At 38.8% G+C, this 19,879-nt stretch overlaps 1 protein-coding gene across 1 annotated transcript; it reads right to left on the bottom strand.

Moving 5' to 3' along the window:
* Positions 1 to 5,872: 5,872 nt before the first annotated feature.
* LOC118596508 (vomeronasal type-1 receptor 4-like) lies at positions 5,873 to 6,811 on the bottom strand. The gene has a single exon (XM_036207443.1). It carries the CDS (start codon positions 6,809 to 6,811, stop codon positions 5,873 to 5,875), a length of 939 nt encoding a protein of 312 aa, XP_036063336.1.
* Positions 6,812 to 19,879: the final 13,068 nt, after the last annotated feature.

A 19,879-nucleotide genomic window follows, 5' to 3' on the forward strand; every position in this document is an offset into this window, starting at 1 on the left:
GGTGGGCCCTGTGGGAAGGCATCCAGTTTCCAAGATTGCAGGCAGACCTTGCAGTGTCCACACCCTGCCCCCACACCCATTTTCCAGAGACACCAGCCACTTCTTGAGACTCAGAGACCAGCCCCCAGCTCCCATCAGCCTCAGAATTCCCATCTGGACCAGAGGTGAGTTCCTGGGGTTATAGTCAGAGAGGCAACTGCCCTTGGCTCACACTCCTGGACACAGGCCATCCCAGGAGGACCTGCCCAACTTAGCCCCAGTTTCGAGATGACATGATATTATACATGAGTGACCCCAAAAATTCAACCAAGGAACTGATACAGCTTATAAACACCTTCAGAAACATAGCAGGATATAAGATCAACTCAAAACAATCAGTAGCCCTCCTATATACAATAGACAAACAGGCTGAGAAGGAAATCAGAGATACATCACCCTTTACAATAGCCACAAATGATATAAAAATACCTTGGGGTTACTCTAACTAAGCATGTGAAGGACCTATATGACAAGAACTTTAAGTCCCTGAAAAAAGAAATTGAAGAAGATGTCAGAAAATGGAGAGATCTCTCATGCTCATGGATAGGCAGAATTAACATAGTAAAAATGGCAATCTTACCAAAAGCAATCTACAGATTCAATGCAATCCCCATCAAATTCCCAACACAAGTCTTCACAGATCTGGAAAGAATAATACTCAACCTCATATGAAAAAACAACAAACCCAGGATAGCCAAAAGAATCCTGTACAATAAAACAACCCTCTGGAGGCATCACAATCCCCGACCTTAAGGCTACTATAGAGCTACAGTAATAAAAACAGCTTGGTACTGGCATAAATTCCAACATGTGGACCAATAGAATCAAATTGAAGACCCTGACATTAACCTGCACACCTATGAACATATAATTTTTGACAAACAAGCCAAAAATGTACAGTGGAAAAAAGAAAGCATCTTCAACAAATGGTGCTGGCATAACTGGATGTCAGTGTGTAGAAGGCTGCAAATAGATCCATATCTGTCACCATGAACAAAATTTAAGTCCAAGTGGATCAAAGACCTCAACATAAATCCATTTACTCTGAACCTGATAGAAGAAAAAGTAAGAAGTAGTCTTGAATGTATTGGCACTGGAGATCGCTTTCTAAATATAACACCAGTAGCACAGACACTGAGAGAAACAATCAATCAATGGGACCTGTTGAAACTGAGAAGCTTTTGTAGAGCAAAGGACACAGTCAGCAAGACAAAGGGACAGCCTACAGAATGGGAAAAGGTCTTAACCAACCCCACATCTGACAGAGGATTGATATCCAGAATATATAAAGAACTCAAGAAATTAGACATCAAAATGCCCAACAGTCCAATTAAGAAATGGGCTATAGAACTAAACGGAGAATTCTCCACAGAGGAAGTTGAAATAGCTGAAAGACATTTAAGGAATTGCTCAACATCCCTAATTATCTGGGAAATGCAAATCACAACGACTCTGAGATACCACCTTACACCTGTCAGAATGGCTAAGATCAAAAACACAGAAGACAGCTTATGCTGGAGAGGATGTGGAGCAAGGGGAACTCTCCTCCACTGCTGGTGGGAATGCAAGCTTGTACAGCTACTTTGGAAATCAATATGGCGCTTCCTTAGAAAATTTGGAATCCATCTCCCCCAAGACCCACCTGTAGGACTCTTGGGCATATACCCAAGGAATGCTCAATCATACCACAAGGGCATTTGCTCAGCTATATGTTCATATCAGCATTGTTTGTAATAGCCAGAACCTGGAAACAACCTAGATGCCCTTCATCTGAAGAATGGATAAAGAAAATATGGTACATATACACAATGGAGTACTACTCAGCAGAGAAAAACAATGACATCATGAGGTTTGCAGGCAAATGGATGGATCGAGAAAAAATCATCCTGAGTGAGGTAACCCAGACTCAGAAGGACAAACATGGTATATACTCACTCATAGGAGGATACTAGATGTAAAACAAAGATGACTAGACTCCTACACAACTCCAGGGAGGCTGCCTAGAAAACAGGACTCAAGGAAAGACCCAGGGATTACCCAATGACAGAAAAATGGATGAGATCTGCATGAACAACCTGGACGCCAGTGGGAGTAATGAAGACCAAGGTTTGAGGGAAAGAAAGCTTAGGGGAACAGGAGATCCCAGCTGGATCAAGAACAGAAAGGGAGAATGAGGAATAACAGACCATGATAAATGAAGACCACATGAGAACAGGAATAGGCAAAGTGCTGGAGAGGACCCCAGAAATCCACAATGATATATCCTCTGTAGTCTGCTGGCAATGGTCTAGAGAAAGCCTGATCTGACCTAGTCTGTTGATCAGATGACTAAACACCCTCACAGTCGTCTTGGAACTCTCATCCAATAACTGATGGAAGTGGATGCAGAAATCCTCAGCCAGGCCCCAGATGGAGCTCCAGGTGTCCAACTGGTGAGAAAGAGGAGGAACTGTAAGAGTGTGAATTGTTGAATCCAAGATTGCAAAAAGCACAGGGACAAATACCCAATCAAATGGAAGCACATGAATTATGAACCAATGGCTGTGGAGCCTCCAGCTGGATCAGGCCTTCTGGATAAGTGAGACAATTGAATAGCTTGAACTGTTTGGGAGGCACCCAGTCTGCAGGACCAGGACCTGTCCTTAGTGCATGAGCTGGCTCTTTGGAACCTTGGGCTTACACGGGGACACATGCTCAGCCTGAAAGGAGGGTACTGGACCTGCCTGTACTGAATCGACCAGGTATAAATGAATCCCCAGGGGAGTCTTGGTGCTGGAGGAAATGGGAATGGAGGGGAGGGTCTGGAGGGAAGGTGGGTATGGGTGCAGGAAGAGGGAGGACAGGAGAACCCATGGCTGATGTGTAAAATTAAAACTAATAATAATAATAATAATAATAATAATAATAATAATAATAAAGAATGTTGAAGCTCTCTTTAGGGGTTTTTGTTGTTGTTCTGTTTCCCTTTTTTGGGGGGGGGTTGCTTCTGTGATTTCTCTATTGTGAATTCTCTGTTTATGTCTATAAACCATTTTTAATTGGATTATTTGGTTTATTGATGTCTAATTTCTTGAGTTCTTTGTATATTTTCGGTATTAGCCCTCTATGTGATATGGAATGAAAATCTGTCCCATTCTGTAGGCTGCTGTTTGTTCTACTGACCGTGTCTCTGCCTTAGAAATACTTTTCTAGTTAATGAAGTCCCATTTGTTAATTGTCAATTTTTATGCCTGTAATATCTATGTTCTGTTTAGGAAATTGTCTCTACTGTTGATACATTTAAGACTATTCCATTCTTATCTTCTACCAGGTTCAGTGTCTGGTTTTATGTTGAGTTCTTTGATCCACTTGGCTTGAGTTTGAGCAAGATAATGAATATGAATCAACTTGTGTTCTTCTTAGATGCCAATATCCCATTAGACCAGCACCATTCATTGAAAATAATTTTTCTCTAATTCCAGTGTGAATTTCTGGTTTATTTATCAAAAATAACTTTGTAAAACTTCTCCCATATGGTACGTCCTGAGGGCAATTTTCCTCCTTTTTTTTTTTTTTTTTTTTGCCAGAGCTGAGGACTGAACCCACAGCCTTGTGCTTGGTAGGCAAGTGCTCTACCACTGAGCTAAATCCCCAACCCCAATTTTCCTCTTTCTAATCCTCCATGTTTCTTCCCCCACCACATGTCTCCTCCTACCAATTCGGTTTCATGGGCTATTCATATTAGTGTATGTTGGATGTCTTGAGCATCTGTATGATCTGGAAATTTACTGTCTTCCAGCTATTTGCTGCTTTGTTCTTTCATGGCTCTTGACTGAGTCTTTAATAAACTCACTTTTTAAAACTGAAAGCATGGCAGTGGTGGATCATTCTCCATACAAAACAGACACCCATGAAGTCAAACATAAATTTACATAAAAATTGATGGTGGGTAGATGAGATAAACTTTTACTGTGAATATTATGTACCGCTTTATATCAATGTGGGTGAAAGAAGAGAAGGAGATGAACCATATGACTAAGGGTGGCAGTACAATTTTTGTGGAACGTGCTAGCAACATACAGGCCTTGGAAGCACCAATGGTACATTCTGTGTCCTTGTGTGATGTGGTGCCAAAATTCCCTTCTCTTCTGAGCATGTCATTGTTTTATTTCAGTTAGCTTTGGAAATTAATAGGCAGTGGTAACAAAAACTTTAAAATAAAACAAGTGAAGTTACTCTCCCAGAGAGACCATTTACCTCTCTGGTTGACTTAAATGTTCTTTTAAATAATATATCCTGGATTTACCTCTGATCATAAGCCAGAACATTCCAACTTCGTTTTTTTTCTTTTCTTTTTTTCCTTTTTTTTTTTGACAGAGTTTCTCTATGTCACATAGGCTGAACTCAAATACACTGTCTTCCCACTTCTTCCTCCCAAGAAGAGGAATAACAAAGTCTGTGCTACCCACTTGTATTCTCCTATCTGTCATTCATATTAATTTAAACTAACAACCTGATGCTTACATATGTAAGCATTTTAAGTATTTATTTTGTATGCAGTTTCTACATTTCAACTCTAAACATTTTCATTTGAAAGTTGATCTACAGCTGAATTTTAAAAACGTATTTCTAAACATTTTCCCAGGGTTGTGAATTATACTTTAGATTCAATAAACAAAATGTCTATATTCCCTCCAATATGCAACACTTGTATGTTTCATGACCATCACTGAGCTGTTCTGACTTTTTCATCATATTTACTCTTTCCTGTTTCCTGACAGCCAGAAATACTTGATCGAGCAATTTAGGATGACAAACTAGGTGCAGACCTGCAATGGTTAACTTTTGGACTGAAGGTGACAATGTTGATTAAAAAACTCCCATTCTCACAGGGTGGTGGTGGTGCTTGCCTTTAATCCCAGCATTTGGGAGGCAGAGGCAGGCAGATCTTTGTGAGTTCGAGGCCAGCCTGGTCTACAGAGCAAGTTCCAGGAAAGTCACAAAGCTACACAGAGAAATCCTGTCTAGAAAAAAAAAAAATCCCATTCTCACAGATAGTCAAAGAAGGACTAAATTCTGCATACTCCTACAACTTAATTCTCTCTGCTACTGGTGATGTTCTCTGTTAAAACAGTGAGTGATGTCCATGTGTAAGCCCAAGGTTTCAAACAGGCAGCTCATGCACTAAGGACAGATCCTGGTCCCACAGACTGGATGCCTCCCAAACATATCAAGCTACTCAATGGTCTCACTTATCCAGAGGGCCTGATCCAGCTGGGGGCTCCACAGCCTTTGGTTCACTTTGCTGAGTATGGAAGGAGGTGACAGGACCTGCCTGTACTGAATCTACCAGGTTTATATGTATCCCCAGGGGTGCCTTGATCCTGGAGGACATGGGAATGGAGAGGAGGGGTTGGGGGGAAGGCAGGAGTTGGGGGTGGGAGGGGGAAGACAGTGGAACCCATGGCTGATGTATAAAATTTAAAACACATAATAATAAAGAAAAAATAAATAAATCATTTTGCCAAATGCTTCTGGTGAGGAAGTTTTAGGAAAATATTTTAGTTCCTGAAACATCTTTTCTTGGAGTGTTGCATATGCATAAAAATGTGTAAATCTGAAGTTCTGAGTTCAATAAAATTTCACAATATGAAAAAAACAACAGTGAGTGGTGATAGTTTCAGCACTTATATCATACATCATGCATTGCCTGTGTCCCAGAATGGGTTACAAACTGCATTGGGAAGAAACTTTGTAGACAATCAGTGTCTGCTGCAAAGGTTGATATTGACAGTGTGTTACTGGACAAAACTTGGTAGAAGACAAGAAAACAGGGATGCAGACAGTACAGCTTTTAGAGCTCTCTGACCACAGAAGCACAATGTGCTGTCTGGTAAGAACAGGTACAAAAGAGCCTGAAGTAGGAAACATAGGGTCTGATGAGCAGAAAGGGGCAGAGAGCTGGAAAGCATGCAGACATGGCCACACCAGTGTTAGACACCCACCTAGTGGTTCGTTCAATGGCAGACAGATAAGATGTAAAGACAACAGAAGTTGCATATAAGACCACAAAGCTGCTCACCAGTGTGAGGATGCTTTGGGTGGCTCTGGTCTCAGGGGATGACCTAGGAGACCGGGATCTGTGGATGTATTGGACCCTCTGCTTATGTTTGTACAGGATAAATACCATGTAGCCACTGGCCAATGCCATGAGTCCCAAAAAGATAAAATCATTGGATGCCAATAGGACTACAATAAGTGTGCTGATCAGTCTCCCAGATTTTTTAACAACACAATATCCAAAATCTTTTATTCCAGTAACATTTCTTCCATACCATATGTCATTTGTATAAACAGGAATGAAGACATATAACAACAGCTGGAGGACCCAGCACAGACCCAGGGAAGAACCAATGATCCTGGGGGTTCTGACCTTGAGCTGTGCCCACTTGGAATTACTGGGGCTGATGTTGATAGCCTGAAAGACACTCAACAGGGATGTGGAGCCAAGGGATACTCCTCTGCCAACTCTATGAAAGTATAATGCAAGTTTACATGAAACATAATCTAGATAGTAAGTCTGATTAAAAGCAGCAATTGCCTGTGGGATTCCTCTGCAGAGAACAATGAAGTTGGCCCAGGTCAGGTGTTTGACAATCAGGTCTATGGGCTTTGCCCTGATTCCAGAGAAGTCAGCAATGATAAAACAACAAAGCAAGACCAAGTTCCCTAGCATTCCCAGTGCAGTCTGGGACAGGAAGAAGATCCCCACTGCCAGTTCTCTGGAGGTCATTCTGTCATGGTCCTGGATCAATGCAAAATATGTACAGAGGACACGTGTTAAACAAGTTGGAGTTTGTTTTCCTTGGCATTCCAAGCAATGTGCTACATAGACATTACTACATTACATTTACAAATAATGTTAAAATGTGTCTTTCTAGTAAGTAGTTTGCTAGGTCTCAATGAATTACTATTGTTTGAATTATAGACAGTTAACTGTGACATTGTGGTAAAAATTAAACTTTATAATGCAGTTAATAGGTGTTAGCATCTTCCAAATGCTTTACAATCAATTGCTTGTTTAAAATCTACAATGTACTTTTGAGATGGTTAATAACAAAACTACATTCAGATGAGTGTCCTGGTAACAGACATAGTACAGTTCAACATGATCCTAGTAACTAGTAAAAGGCAGGGACTTATCAGAAAGGAGACTGTCTCCAGAGAGGATAGTAACCTCTAACTAAGATGCTATTGACAATTGAAAGCTACTAGGAAAGGTGGAGTCAGCTTCCTTTAAAAATGTGGCCCCTAATAGGTTGACAATGACATAGTAGATGCTCACACATGCAAGAGCACATGGGCACCACAAACTATGTTTTATGTGTTATGAATTTTAAAAAGCACAAACATGGATGGAATAGAGTAACATTGTGGAACTGTGAGGAGTGAGGAAAGCATGAAAATGATCAAGATACATGGAAATTTCTCAAAGATAAAAAGTGAGAATAAATAATAGAGAATAATAAAAACAATGCAATAGAGAATAAAAATAGAGAGTAATAAAAAATAAAAATAAATAATGACCATCAGCTATTAGGAAAGATAACATTTGAATTTTCCTTTTTTAAACACATACATGTGATTACATTTGCATATGTCTGCATGTACATATATGTATTTATGTTCTTTTAAGTAATCTCAAAATTAGGTTTTAAACTTTTAATTTGGCATATATTACTTAAAATATAACTTTATCACACTTAAACATGTCTAAATACATGGAAATAGCAAAAAAATCAATATATTTACAACAGGATGTAGTGAAGGCATGTATTCAACAGGAGGATCACTGGTGAGATTCTTCACATCTTTCTAATGAAATTAAAGCACAATAGAGACTGCATGGAACTATTGAACAATAGAAGCATGCCTTCTGAAATGTGGAGCATAAAATTTAAATACTATAGCTTTAAGTGTTGCAGAAATAAGCAGGTACTAGTATACTGTCAGCCAATGAAGCAATGGATACTTAACACATATCACTATAATAATTGACATGTCTTTTTTTATTCAAAAGCAATATCTGGGCAGGAAATAGTGACACATTCCTTTAATTCTGGCTCCAAGTAGGCAGAGATGTGAGGACCTCTTTGAGTTTGAAGCTAGCCTGGTCTACAGAACAAGTTATAGGACAGCAAGAACTACATAAATTTTCCCTGTAGTGGTATTTGCTCCACCCATGGCCTTAGGCTATATGGCCTGAAGGAAGTGGTGCTTTTGCCATTGTATATAACCTCTTAAAAGGTCACAAGGTCCCTTCTCCATGCTTCTTGCTTCCTGGTATGATAGAACTGCCAGGTAGATTTGCTCCCGTTCATATCAGAGGATGACTTCAGCTGTCTACTCGGTTCTTTGTGAGTGTATTTCCTCAACTCATAAACTAATAAATTTCCCAATGCCCAATAAACTGACTCCCATGGATTTCTTATATTATCTGGTGCTCAACATGGGGAATGAATACATAACCCTGAGATTAAGAGTCTCAAAATCTAGATAAGGCAAGAAACCCATAAGAGGACTGTCAGTGTAACTATCTACTCTTCAACTTCATCAAAAAATTGTAAGGAAAATAATATTACCTGAGAAAACAGAAAATGCAAGCAAGCAATTTCCAAAGAATTTCTTATTTTTATTTATTTATTTATTTTTATTTATTTATTTTTTTTTTGGCCAGAGCTGAGGACTGAACCCAGGGCCTTGTGCTTGCTATGCAAACTCTCTACCACTGACCTAAATCCCCAACACCTCCAAAGAATTTTGAAAATAGAGACAGCTAGCAGCCTGGACAGACTAAAGATTCACAGCACCATTAGGGGGCGGGTATCCACTTTGGCTATAAGCCTAGAATATCTGACAGACCATTTTCAGAAGCAGGATATTTGAAAGGTCATCTTACCCTGTCTTGTGAAGGTCCAGTAGTTGCTTTTCTTTATGTCCTGCTCATCTGGAAAGGACAGCGTGCATACTGTCAGCAGCCAAAGCAAAGGCAGTTCTTTGCCCAACAAGACACTGTCTCAAAAACCAAACAAACAGCAAGCTCAGGGGGACATGGACATCCATGCCTGGGGGAAGTAGACATATTGGAAGCTTCAGACATGAGTGACATGAGGTTGCATTCATTCGGTTAGTTAAATGTCCATGGACATGAAATTTAAATACTGAAACATCAATTTACCACTTGCGATTTCACAAACCAGAACATGAAGCTCTCTAAGAAAGATATGAAGGTTTCACTATGCCACTTTGCACAGGGATTTCCAATAAAGGAAAAAATCTGCATGCATATAAAGCCCCAGTGGAAAGTAGCATCTGAGGGTTAAATATGCCGAGGATATCAAACAGCTCTCAAATTGCTCTTGTAACTCATTAAATTTTGGGAGAGTTTTATCAACCCACTGCCCAAAGTCAGGAATTAGTAAATTAAAAGTAGGATAGATGAATCTGAGAAAATGTAAGAAATTGTTTTAGTCACTAGGTTCCCACTTTTATGGAAGCGGTCATTGTCTTAGAAAAGTGCACCAAAGTAGGAATCCAGGATAGTCTCTCATCTGCAGCTTCCATCATATCATGTTTGGCTCACAGCTCTGCCTGATTTTTCCCACTATGAACATTCAACCTGTGCAGGAGCCCTTCCCTGAAAGAGGAAGATAATTTACAAAGTCTGAATTCACCCATCTTCCAGAGACTACCCTGTCCTTTAAAGCCTGGATACCTGAAGAAAAGCAACTCACCTTTGCAGATTGGATGCATCTGTGATGCTGAATGCTAGATGGAAAGTCAATGGCCAATGGGACATACAACCCTCATATAGCTACAAAGTTTATAGCATACCCCAAGATAAAGGCTGAATGTTTTCAGCACTCATACACTAAGAGGATGACAGGATGATGTCACTAGAATGAACAGTGACAGTTCTGCCAAGGGACTTTACATCACCTCTGAAAAACACTTATTGTCACCAATAAGCAACAGAAACTTTTAACTGAGTAGTGAGCATCACAGAAGGGCAGGCTAGAAGTGTAAAGTCTCTCTTCTCTCCTGGGGTGTCAGAATCTAGGAGTCCCAGTAGCAGAACCAGACAGTGATTATAATCTTGGGAGCAGGGACCAAGAGCAAAGAGTGAAGTTATAAGTGCACTCTACTGTGGGGATGCATCATTATAAAAACATCTCTTACATTTGAAGAGAAGGGAAGTTTTGCTGAAACTCACAGGCAGAGACACTTTGAGGTCATTTAAGATTTAATACTGCTATCTAACTGTATGCTTAGCCTATGTGATTAATCTGCATTTAAGAGAACAATGTAATAACCAACCTTACTTGCTTTGAATTTCCCATGTAATCAGTTTTTACAATCTAAGCTAATGAATAGCATTACTCAAAAAATATGTAATCTTCTATTCCCTGACACAAGAGTGATGCTGGTGCATTTGTATGGTATAGTAATAAATGATTAAAATAGCTAGTTTGAAATCAACCTTATGAAATAAATGTACACAATAAATGTGGGAAGTAACACAAATATAGGTAGATATGTCCAGTGATGTTACAGCCCTGTTTCTTATGTGAGTTAGTTAGGAGCAGTTGGTATCAATGTCTTAATCCTTTGTAAAAATTATTTTAAATATTTCTGTAAAGTATCCCTCATTCCTTACTCCATATGAAGTTTCCATGCTATTCAATAAATACAGAGCAAAGTCTTTTCTGAGGCACACACTGAGACAGAAACAGTCAGGGCAGATAGATCCACAAGTCATCAATCAGTTAATAACTGATTCAGACAGACAGTAAATAATGGAAGACAATAGGAAAGAGAAGTAAAGAATTTAAATCTGGGCTTGCTTTTGGTTAAATCCTCAGGGAAATATCTTCTTAATTTTCTTTTCTTAATGTGACCCTGACACAAGTTGAGTATTTGGGGCTACTAGTAATGCATTAAAACCAATGCACTCTGCTTTTTTATGGTCTATCTGAATGGAATTCAATTTCCTCCTCATGATCCCACCTCATGTGGACCACAGAGTCTTCCCTTCCTAACATCCTTGCCTCAACCCATTGTTTAAACCCAGCCTCCAAGTCCAGGACAAGATGGTTTTAGCACAGAATTCTAATGGGTTTTCAAAGAAGAGTTAATCCCAGTAATCCTCAAATTATTCCACAAAACAGAAATAGAGAGGACATTGCCAATTCACTTGTTAAGGTCACAGTTTCTCTGTTACCAGGGCCACAAAGAGACCCCAAAAGGCAGAGTACTTCAGTCCAATTTCCCTTGTGAGCATAGATATAAAAATTCTCAATCAGGCTTCATTCTGGGGATACAGGGACAGTTTAACATATATAAATCAATAAATGTAATCTGACATAAAAAAACAAACTGAAGTTAAAAACAACAACAATAACATGATCATCTCTTCAGATGCAGAAAAGGCCTTTTACAAAATCCAATGTTCCTTTCTGACATAGGTCTTCAAGAGATTATGGACATATATCAACATAATAAAGTTTAAACTCATGGAGATCTCCTCTGTTTCCCATTCACAAGGTGATCCATGCTTCCCTCTTAGAGTCTTGTTTGCTTTCTAGCATTTCTGGAGCTATGGGTTGTAGTTTTATTATCCTTTGCTTTAGATCTAGTATCCACTTGTGACTGAGTACATACCATGTTTGTCTTTCTGAGTCTGGCTTACTTCATACAGGATGATATTTTCTAGTTCCATCCATTTATCTGCAAATTGCATAATGTCCTCGTTTTTTGTTGTTGTTGTTGTTGTTGTTGTTGTTGTTTTTTACAGCTGAGTAATATTCCATTGTGTATATGTGCCATGTTTTCTTTTCCCATTCTTCACTTGAGGGGCATCTAGGTTTTTTTCAGGTTCTGGATACTACAAATAATGTTGCTAGGAAGACATCTGACCAAATGTCCTTGTAGTATTATTGAGCATTCCTTGGGTATATGCCCAAGAGTGGGTATCATTGGGTCTTGAGGTAGAATGATTACTGATTTTCTGAAAAGTCGCCATACTAATTTCCAAAGTGACAGTACAAGTTTGCACTCCCAGTAACAGAGGAGGAGTGTTCCCCCTTGCTCCACATCCTCTCTAACATAAGCTGTCATCAGTGTTTTTTATTTTAGCCACGCTGACAGATGTCAGATGGTATCTCAGAGTCATTTTTATTTGCATTCCCCTGATGACTAAGAATGTTTAGCAAATCCTTAAGTGTCTTTTCGACATTTGAGATTCTTCAATTGTTGAGAATTCTCTGTTTAGAATTGTAGCCTATTTATTAATTGTATTGTTTGGTATTTTGATGTCTAGTTTTTATATATTTTGGAGATTAGCCTTCTGTTGGATGGGGACTGGAGATCTTTTCCCATTCTTACATCTGTCATTTTGTTTTATTTACCATGTCCTTTGATTTAGAGAAGCTTCATAGTTTCAGGAGGTGCCATTTATTAAATGTTGCTCTCAGTGTTTGTGCTACTAGTATTATATTTAGTAAGTAGTCTCCTGGACCAGTGTGTTGTAATTCCTAATTTCCCTTCTATCAGGTTCATTGTACTTAATTTAAATTGAGATCTTTGATCCACTTGGATTTGAGTTTTGTGCATGGTGATACATATGATCTATTTGGAATCTTCTACATGTTGACGACCAGTTATGCCAGAACCAATTGTTGAAGATGCTTTATTTTTTCACTTGTACAGTTTTGGCTCCTTTGTCAAAAACCAGATGTTCCTAGGTTTATGGATTAATGTCAGGTTCTTCAAGCAGATTCCATTGGTCCACATGTCTGTTTTTATCCCAATACCAATTTGTATTTATTACTATAGCTCTATAGTAAAGCTTGAAGTAATGGATGCTGATGATTCAAAAAGTTGCTTTATTGTGAAGGATTGTTTTAGCGATCCTGGGTTTTTTGTTTTGTTTATTTTTTCATAAGAAGTTGAGTATTTCCACATTGAGGTTTCTGAAGAATTGAGTTGAGATTTTGATGAGGATTGCTGTTAGGGACCAAGATTTCAGGAACCAAACATGAACCATGGAAAGTACTAGCTAGACCAGAGAACAAGTCATAAGCCCCTTCCCAGAGCAGTAACCAGAGGCCTCCAAAGATAAGAGAACATCCCATAGTCAGGTGCCATGACAACTGAATGTAAAGAGCATTCCAGGGTCAAGTAGCCTAGCAACAGAATAAACTGCCCCTGACCAGTGACCTTAGCTGACATCTCGCAGTTGCACAATCTGCCTCACACGTCTTGCACCCCTTCCATGTTCTACATGCCCCTTTTCCCTTTCCCTCCTTCATGCCCCTTCCCCTCTTATGCTATATAAGCCATGTGGAGAGAAATAAAGATTGGCGGCTTGATCAGAATTCTGTCTTGCTGTCGGTCTCTTGTGTTGCCCTTCCCTTTCATTCTCTCCCACAGGTGGGTCATCCCTGTTGAAACCCCGCTGGCTGGGGCAGATTGCATTGAATCTGTAGAATGCTTTTGGTAAGTTTGCCATTTTTATAATAACCCTAATCATGAAGATGTTAGATCTTTGCATTTTCTGATATCTTTTTCAATTTCTTTCTTCAAGGACTTAAAGTTCTTGTCATACAGGTCTTTCATTTGTTTGGTTAGTATTACCTTAAGATATTTTATATTTTTGTGGCTATGTTTGATGGATTTTTCCTAAACTGAATGTGTAATGTACTTCTCAATCTCTTTTGATTAATTTTAGTTTGCAGTCTATTTTGTTAAATATCAGGATAGCTACACTAGCTTGTTCTTAAGTCCATTTGATTGGTAAAACTTTTCCCAACCATTTAATCTGAGTTAGTATCTATCTTTGAAGGTGAGATCTGTTTCTTGGATGCAACAGAGGGATGGTACCTGTTTTCATATCCATTCTGTTATCCTGTGTCTTTTTATAGGTGAATCAAGTCCATTGATATTAAGGGATATTAATGACCATTAATTATTAATTCCTGTTATTTTTGGTGGTAGTTTTGTGTATTTCCCTTCTTTGGGAATTGTTGGTGTGGAATTATGTATTGCCTGTGTTTTCATGGGTGCATGTAACTTCCATAGGTTGGATTTTTTCTTCTAGTACTTTCTGTAAGGCTAGATTGTGTAAGTATTATTCAAATCTGGCTTTGTCATGGAATATCTTGATTACTATGATACTATGGTGATTGAGAATTTTGCTGGGTATAGTAGTATGCGTTGGCATCTGTGGTCTCTAAGTGTTTACATGATGTCTCTCTAGGAACTGTTGCCTTTCAGAGTCTCCATTGAGAAGTTGGGTGTTATTCTGATGGGACTGCTTTTATATACTCATTGGCCTCTTTCTTTGCAGCTCTTTATGTATGTATGTATGTATGTATGTATGTATGTATGTATGTATTTATTTATTTATTTATTTATTTATTTTGACACAGGGTTTCTCTGTGTAGATTTGGTGCCTAACCTGGATCTTGCCATGTAGTCCAAGCTGGCCTCTCACTAACAGATCCTCCTGGCTCTGCCTTCTGAGTGCTGGGACTAAAGGCATATGCCACCACCACTCAGCTCCTTTGCCACTCTTAATATTCTTCCTTTATTCTGCACAATTACAGGTTCAATTATTATGTGGCAAGGGGATATTTTTTGGTGTCCAGTCTATTTTGTGTTCTCTAAACTTCTTCATAGGCATTTCCTCCTTTAGGTTGGGAAAGTTTTCTTCTGTGATTTTCTTGAATATATTTTCTGTGCCTTTAAGTTAGTATTTTTCTCCTTCTTCTATCCCTATTATTCTTCAGTTTGGTCTTTTCATGGTGTCCCCGATTTCCTGGACATTTTATATTATGTCTTTGTTGGCTTTAATGTTTTATTTGTCTGATAAATCCATTTCTGCTATTGTACCTTCAACACCAGAGATTCTCTCCTCCATCTCTTGCATTCTTTTGCTTTCTTCTGTAGTTCCTATTTATTTACTCAGATTTTCCATTTCCAGCATTCCCACAGTTTGTGTCTTCTTTATTGCCTCTACTTCAATTTTCACATCTTGACCTATTTCCTTCACCTCTTTTTTTTCTTTTTTTTTCTTTACTTTTGTTAAGGGACTTTCTGATTGCTGACATTTTTTTTTTTGCATTTTCCTTGATTTTTTAAGGGATTTTTTTCTTTTCCTCCTTAAAGACCTCTATCATCCTCATAATGTAATTTTTAAGGTCATTTTCTTCTGCTTCTTCTATGTTGAGTTGTTCAGGTCTTGCTGTAACAGTAGACCCACTAAGTTCTGGTGCTGCCATATTGCTCTTCATGTTGTTGAAAGTATTATTTTACTGGTGTCTACACTTCTCTTCCTCCAATCAGAGCAAACAAGTGTCTGTGTCTCAGGGAGCCATTCTTTGTCCAATCAGCACTGGCAGTGTTTTTGTCTCAGGGAGCTCCTTGGGTTCTCAGTTGGGTGGGTGGGTTTAGGAGACAGAGTGTTACATGTAGATTGCCTGGTCCAATGAGGGGTGGGGGTGGAAAGGCCTTCTCACACGAGTCTTGCTTGCTGGCCTTTAAATGAGGCTGCATTGGGTGGGGGTACAGGAGCTCATCCCTAGAGTCTTGCATGATGGGCTGGGTGAACATTGACTCATCTCTTCATCCAGTCAGAGCTGGCAGAGTCTGTGTCTTAGGGAGCAGCTGTGGTTTCAGGTATTGTGTAAGTTTGGGTGACAAAATGGGGCTTGTGGATTACAATAGTGGTAATCACTCCTGCCTCCAGGAGTCTTGCCTCCTGGCCTGCAACTGAGACTGTAACGGGTGGGGATATGGTGTACTGCTTGGCCTCTGAGCCTAAGGCTTAGAGGCTAGGGCCAATGGCTAGGAGAACACTGACTCAGCTCTTGGTGCAATGGGAGCTAGCAGAGTCTGTGTCTCAGGGAGCAGCAGTGGTCTTGGGGGATGGATGGGTTTAGGGGTTGGAGGGGTCTTGTAGATTACAGGGTCTAATGGGGGTGGTAGTCAGGTCTGCCTGTAGGAGTCTTGCCTGCTGGCCTGCAATGGGGCTGCAATGGTGGGGGTGTGGACATATAGGTTGTGCCCCTGGGCCTTAGGCCTAGAAGCTGGGATGACGGGCTGGCTGGCTTGTGTTGGATTTTTTAATATTTTCCCTTCGAGAAATCCCTCAGTTTGTATTTTCTTCATTACTCCTATTTCTAGTTTCAGGTCTTGAACATTTTTATTCATTTCCTGCATCTATTTGTTTGTTGGTTGGTTTCTTAACTTTCTTCAAATGATTTATTAATTTCCTTGAGTTGTTTGTTTTCCCTGGCTTTCTTTAAGGGATTTGTTCTTTTTCTCTTTAAGGACCTCTATCATATAGTTGGCTTAAAGGTCTTTTTCTTTTGCTTCATCTGTGTTAGAATATTCAGGGTCTGCTGTGGTAGGATATCCTGGTGCAAGTAGAGACATATTGTTCTCCCTATTATTATGCTGGCCTCTAGGCATCTGGCTTTATGGTAATTATAGATTTAGTTCAGTGGTTTTCAACCTGTGGGTCCTGACTCTTATGAGCAAATAATAGATAACCTGCCCATCAGATATTTAGATTACAATTTATTATAGTAACAAAATTGTAGTTATGCAACAACAATTGAATAATTTTAAGTTTGGGGGTAACCATAACATGAAGAACTGTATTAAAGTGTTGCAGCATTAGATTGAGAACCACTGTGCAGATGGAACAGAAAGATCAGAGAAGATCTGCAGGCAAGCTACCTGTTCTTCTAGTATGTGTGGCTTGTGGTTGAGCAAAGGGATGTATGCTTGAGATAGGGGTTGGAAAATGGATTATTGGGAAAAGGAGAACAAAAGGGCATTACTGATGGGAACCACAGAGTTTTTGAGAGTGGGAAAGGGAGGCTGTGGCTGGTAATCTGTTGCAGTTCTATGGATGAACCCAAGGGACTGGTTCTGCTGGGAAACAGAGAGATCAGGGAAAGTCTGTAGGCAGGCTCACCTTTAAAAATTCAGTTATTTTTATCTAGTTTCTTGAGTTCTTTACAAATTTTGAATATTAGTCCTCTATTGGATGTGGAATTGGTAGAAGTCTTTTTTCCATTCTGTAGGTTGCTGCTTTATCTGAATAATAGCATCCTTTATTACGCAGAAACCTCTCAGTTTCATTAGGCCAAATTATTAATTGCTGACCTTAATGCCTGGTTCAGAAAGTCTTTTCATGTGCCAGTGAGTTCAAGGCTATTCCTCAAAGAGTCAATAAACTGAATAGTTTTTCAAAGAAGAAATACAAATGGCAGTGACTTTTAAAAAGTATACAACAAATTCCAAGAACATGAAAATTAAAGTTATATAAGGATATTACTTTACACCTATCAGGATGTTATTATTGAGATATTGGCAAAAAAAATGTTGGGGAAGATATGTAGAAAGAAGAACTCTAATTCACTGTTGGTGAGGGTCCAAATTAAAGTACCCATCATGAAAAATGCTGTCGAGGTTCCTCAGAAAATTAAAAACAGAACTACCATATCTTCATCTATTTTATTCCTGGGTATACTCAGAGAACTCCATATTCTACAATAGTGATATTTGCACATTTGCATGTCTGTGTTTACTGCTGCTGTGTTGACTATCCCAAGGAAATGAAACCTAAATAGAAATACATAAACAGATGAAATAATAATTAAAATTGGGCTCATACATGAAATGGAATGTTATTCAGCTTTAATTAAAGTAAAATCACAAAATCTGCAGGAAAGTGGTACACTTAGAATGTATAGTACTAAGTAAAGGCACTCTCATGGTATACTTAGAATTTATAGTACAAAGTAAGGTCACTCAAAAGCAGAAAACAAAAACAAATAAGTAAATAAACAAATAAATAAAAAGATAGTTTTTCCATATAAATATAAATAAAACAAAAACAAACCAATACAATGCTTAAATTGAACCTAATGAGCTAAGGAAATAAGACTAGTGAATGAAATAAGGGGAATACAAACAGGAAAAAAGTCCCAGTATCTCTATTTGGAGATAATATGATTAATATGTTTCTACACTTAAGAGACCAAAAAGACTCCACCAAAAACCTCACAGTAATGTAAACTTACAGTAAAATATTTAAAAAATGAGAACAGATATATCAGTAACCGCATTTGTGTGTGTGTGTGTGTGTGTGTGTGTGTGTGTGTGTGTGTGTGTGTAGAGAGAGAGAGAGAGAGGGAGAGAGAGAGAGAGATCAGAGAGAGAAAGAGTAAGAGACATCACCTAATGTGTTCTATGCTTTTTTCCACGGAGCTATGTAGCAAGACTGATACTGAATTGCAGACATGATCTTCATCATGGTAGATCAGGAGCAGGCAAGGATAATCTTGCCTCAGGCAAAACCAGCAATGACAACTCAAGCCAAAGCAAGGAGTTAGCTGAAAAGTTTCAGAGAACAGGTATGATCAGACAGAGCAAATATCACTGGACATCAGAGATTACAAGGGTAAAGTCTGCAGTCACAGTTATGGGTATAGTTCCTGTGGATAGGATACAAACCTCTTGCAAACAAGAGTACCCTCATTCACTGATTGCATCCAATTATGTTTAACTTCCTAATGTTTGCATAGTCTATATCAACAGTGCCACACCTTGGATATCACCTCACACCACAAGTTTATTTTTTAATAGACATGTTATACTTGAGCCACACAAGTAAAAAAATTGCTTCTGAGAGTGTATGGTAGATATGATGATGGAGGAAATATGAACACAAGAAAATTCTTTGAGGTGCAATGGACATGATTTGATTAAAACTAATATAAAGAAAATTATAAGGGCTCTAGAGTCATGGGTTAAGGGTCAAGAGTCTACATTAGGGTCAATGGAGTGTTGAAAATTCCTAAAGGTTGAGGACTACAACATTTAAGATATGGGATACATAGGGTATAGGGGTTAGGGTAAAGCATTTGATTTTGGAAGAAGCTCATAACAAGAGAATGGAAGACAGAAATGATGTATAACAGGCTGAAGTTTAGGAAGGTCATTGCTGATGTAGTTGTATTAAACACAGATGTACCCAAAGATTTCATGAGATGGAGAAACAGAGATAAGGATTATAGATGTTAAGAGATAAAGGAGGAATGGTGAATTTCTTTATGTTACAAAGGGAGAAAGGTGGAGAATATAGATATTGTTTTGACAATGACCACATGAGACATTTGAAAGCTCATGTGACCCCAGATATTGGTCTATATTACAGAGAACTCACCAAGATTTAGAAAGGATACTGCATAAATATTGACTGCTCTGAACCCAAGTCCAGTCCATGCTAAGTTGCAGACAAGATGATAGCTGTCACTAGGCCAAGGGTCTTCTAGACATATGGGTGTTAGATTTAGAACCTTGTGATATGTCTCAGCCTTTCCTTGGAAGTTAACATGTCACAAGACACACTATTTTGTGTATTAATAGAAGCTGTAATATAGAAGCTATAACAGGAAAGATGTGCTGTGCTATCTTCAAATCTCTCCTTTTGTGCAATTATATAGGACTATCCTGATGGGCAGAAACTGTAGATCCATCATTGTCATCTCAGCCTCTTATGGATCACATCATCTAGAGCTAGCCATGCTCAGGCTGATGCAGTACGCACTCAAATACTTTGCATTAGTTAGTTTTAGGGACTCTGTCAATACAGATATCTCAAGATGCTTATTATGACCTCTATTCTCTCACCAAATATTCTAAAGCAAATATTCTCAGAACCTCTTGAACTTTGACCTGGAAGCATCTGCACTGGCTAAGTTTCATAGTGCTATAGAAAGCTAAG

Source organism: Onychomys torridus, chromosome 1 (genome assembly GCF_903995425.1).
Source record: "Onychomys torridus chromosome 1, mOncTor1.1, whole genome shotgun sequence".
NCBI lineage: Eukaryota > Metazoa > Chordata > Mammalia > Rodentia > Cricetidae > Onychomys > Onychomys torridus.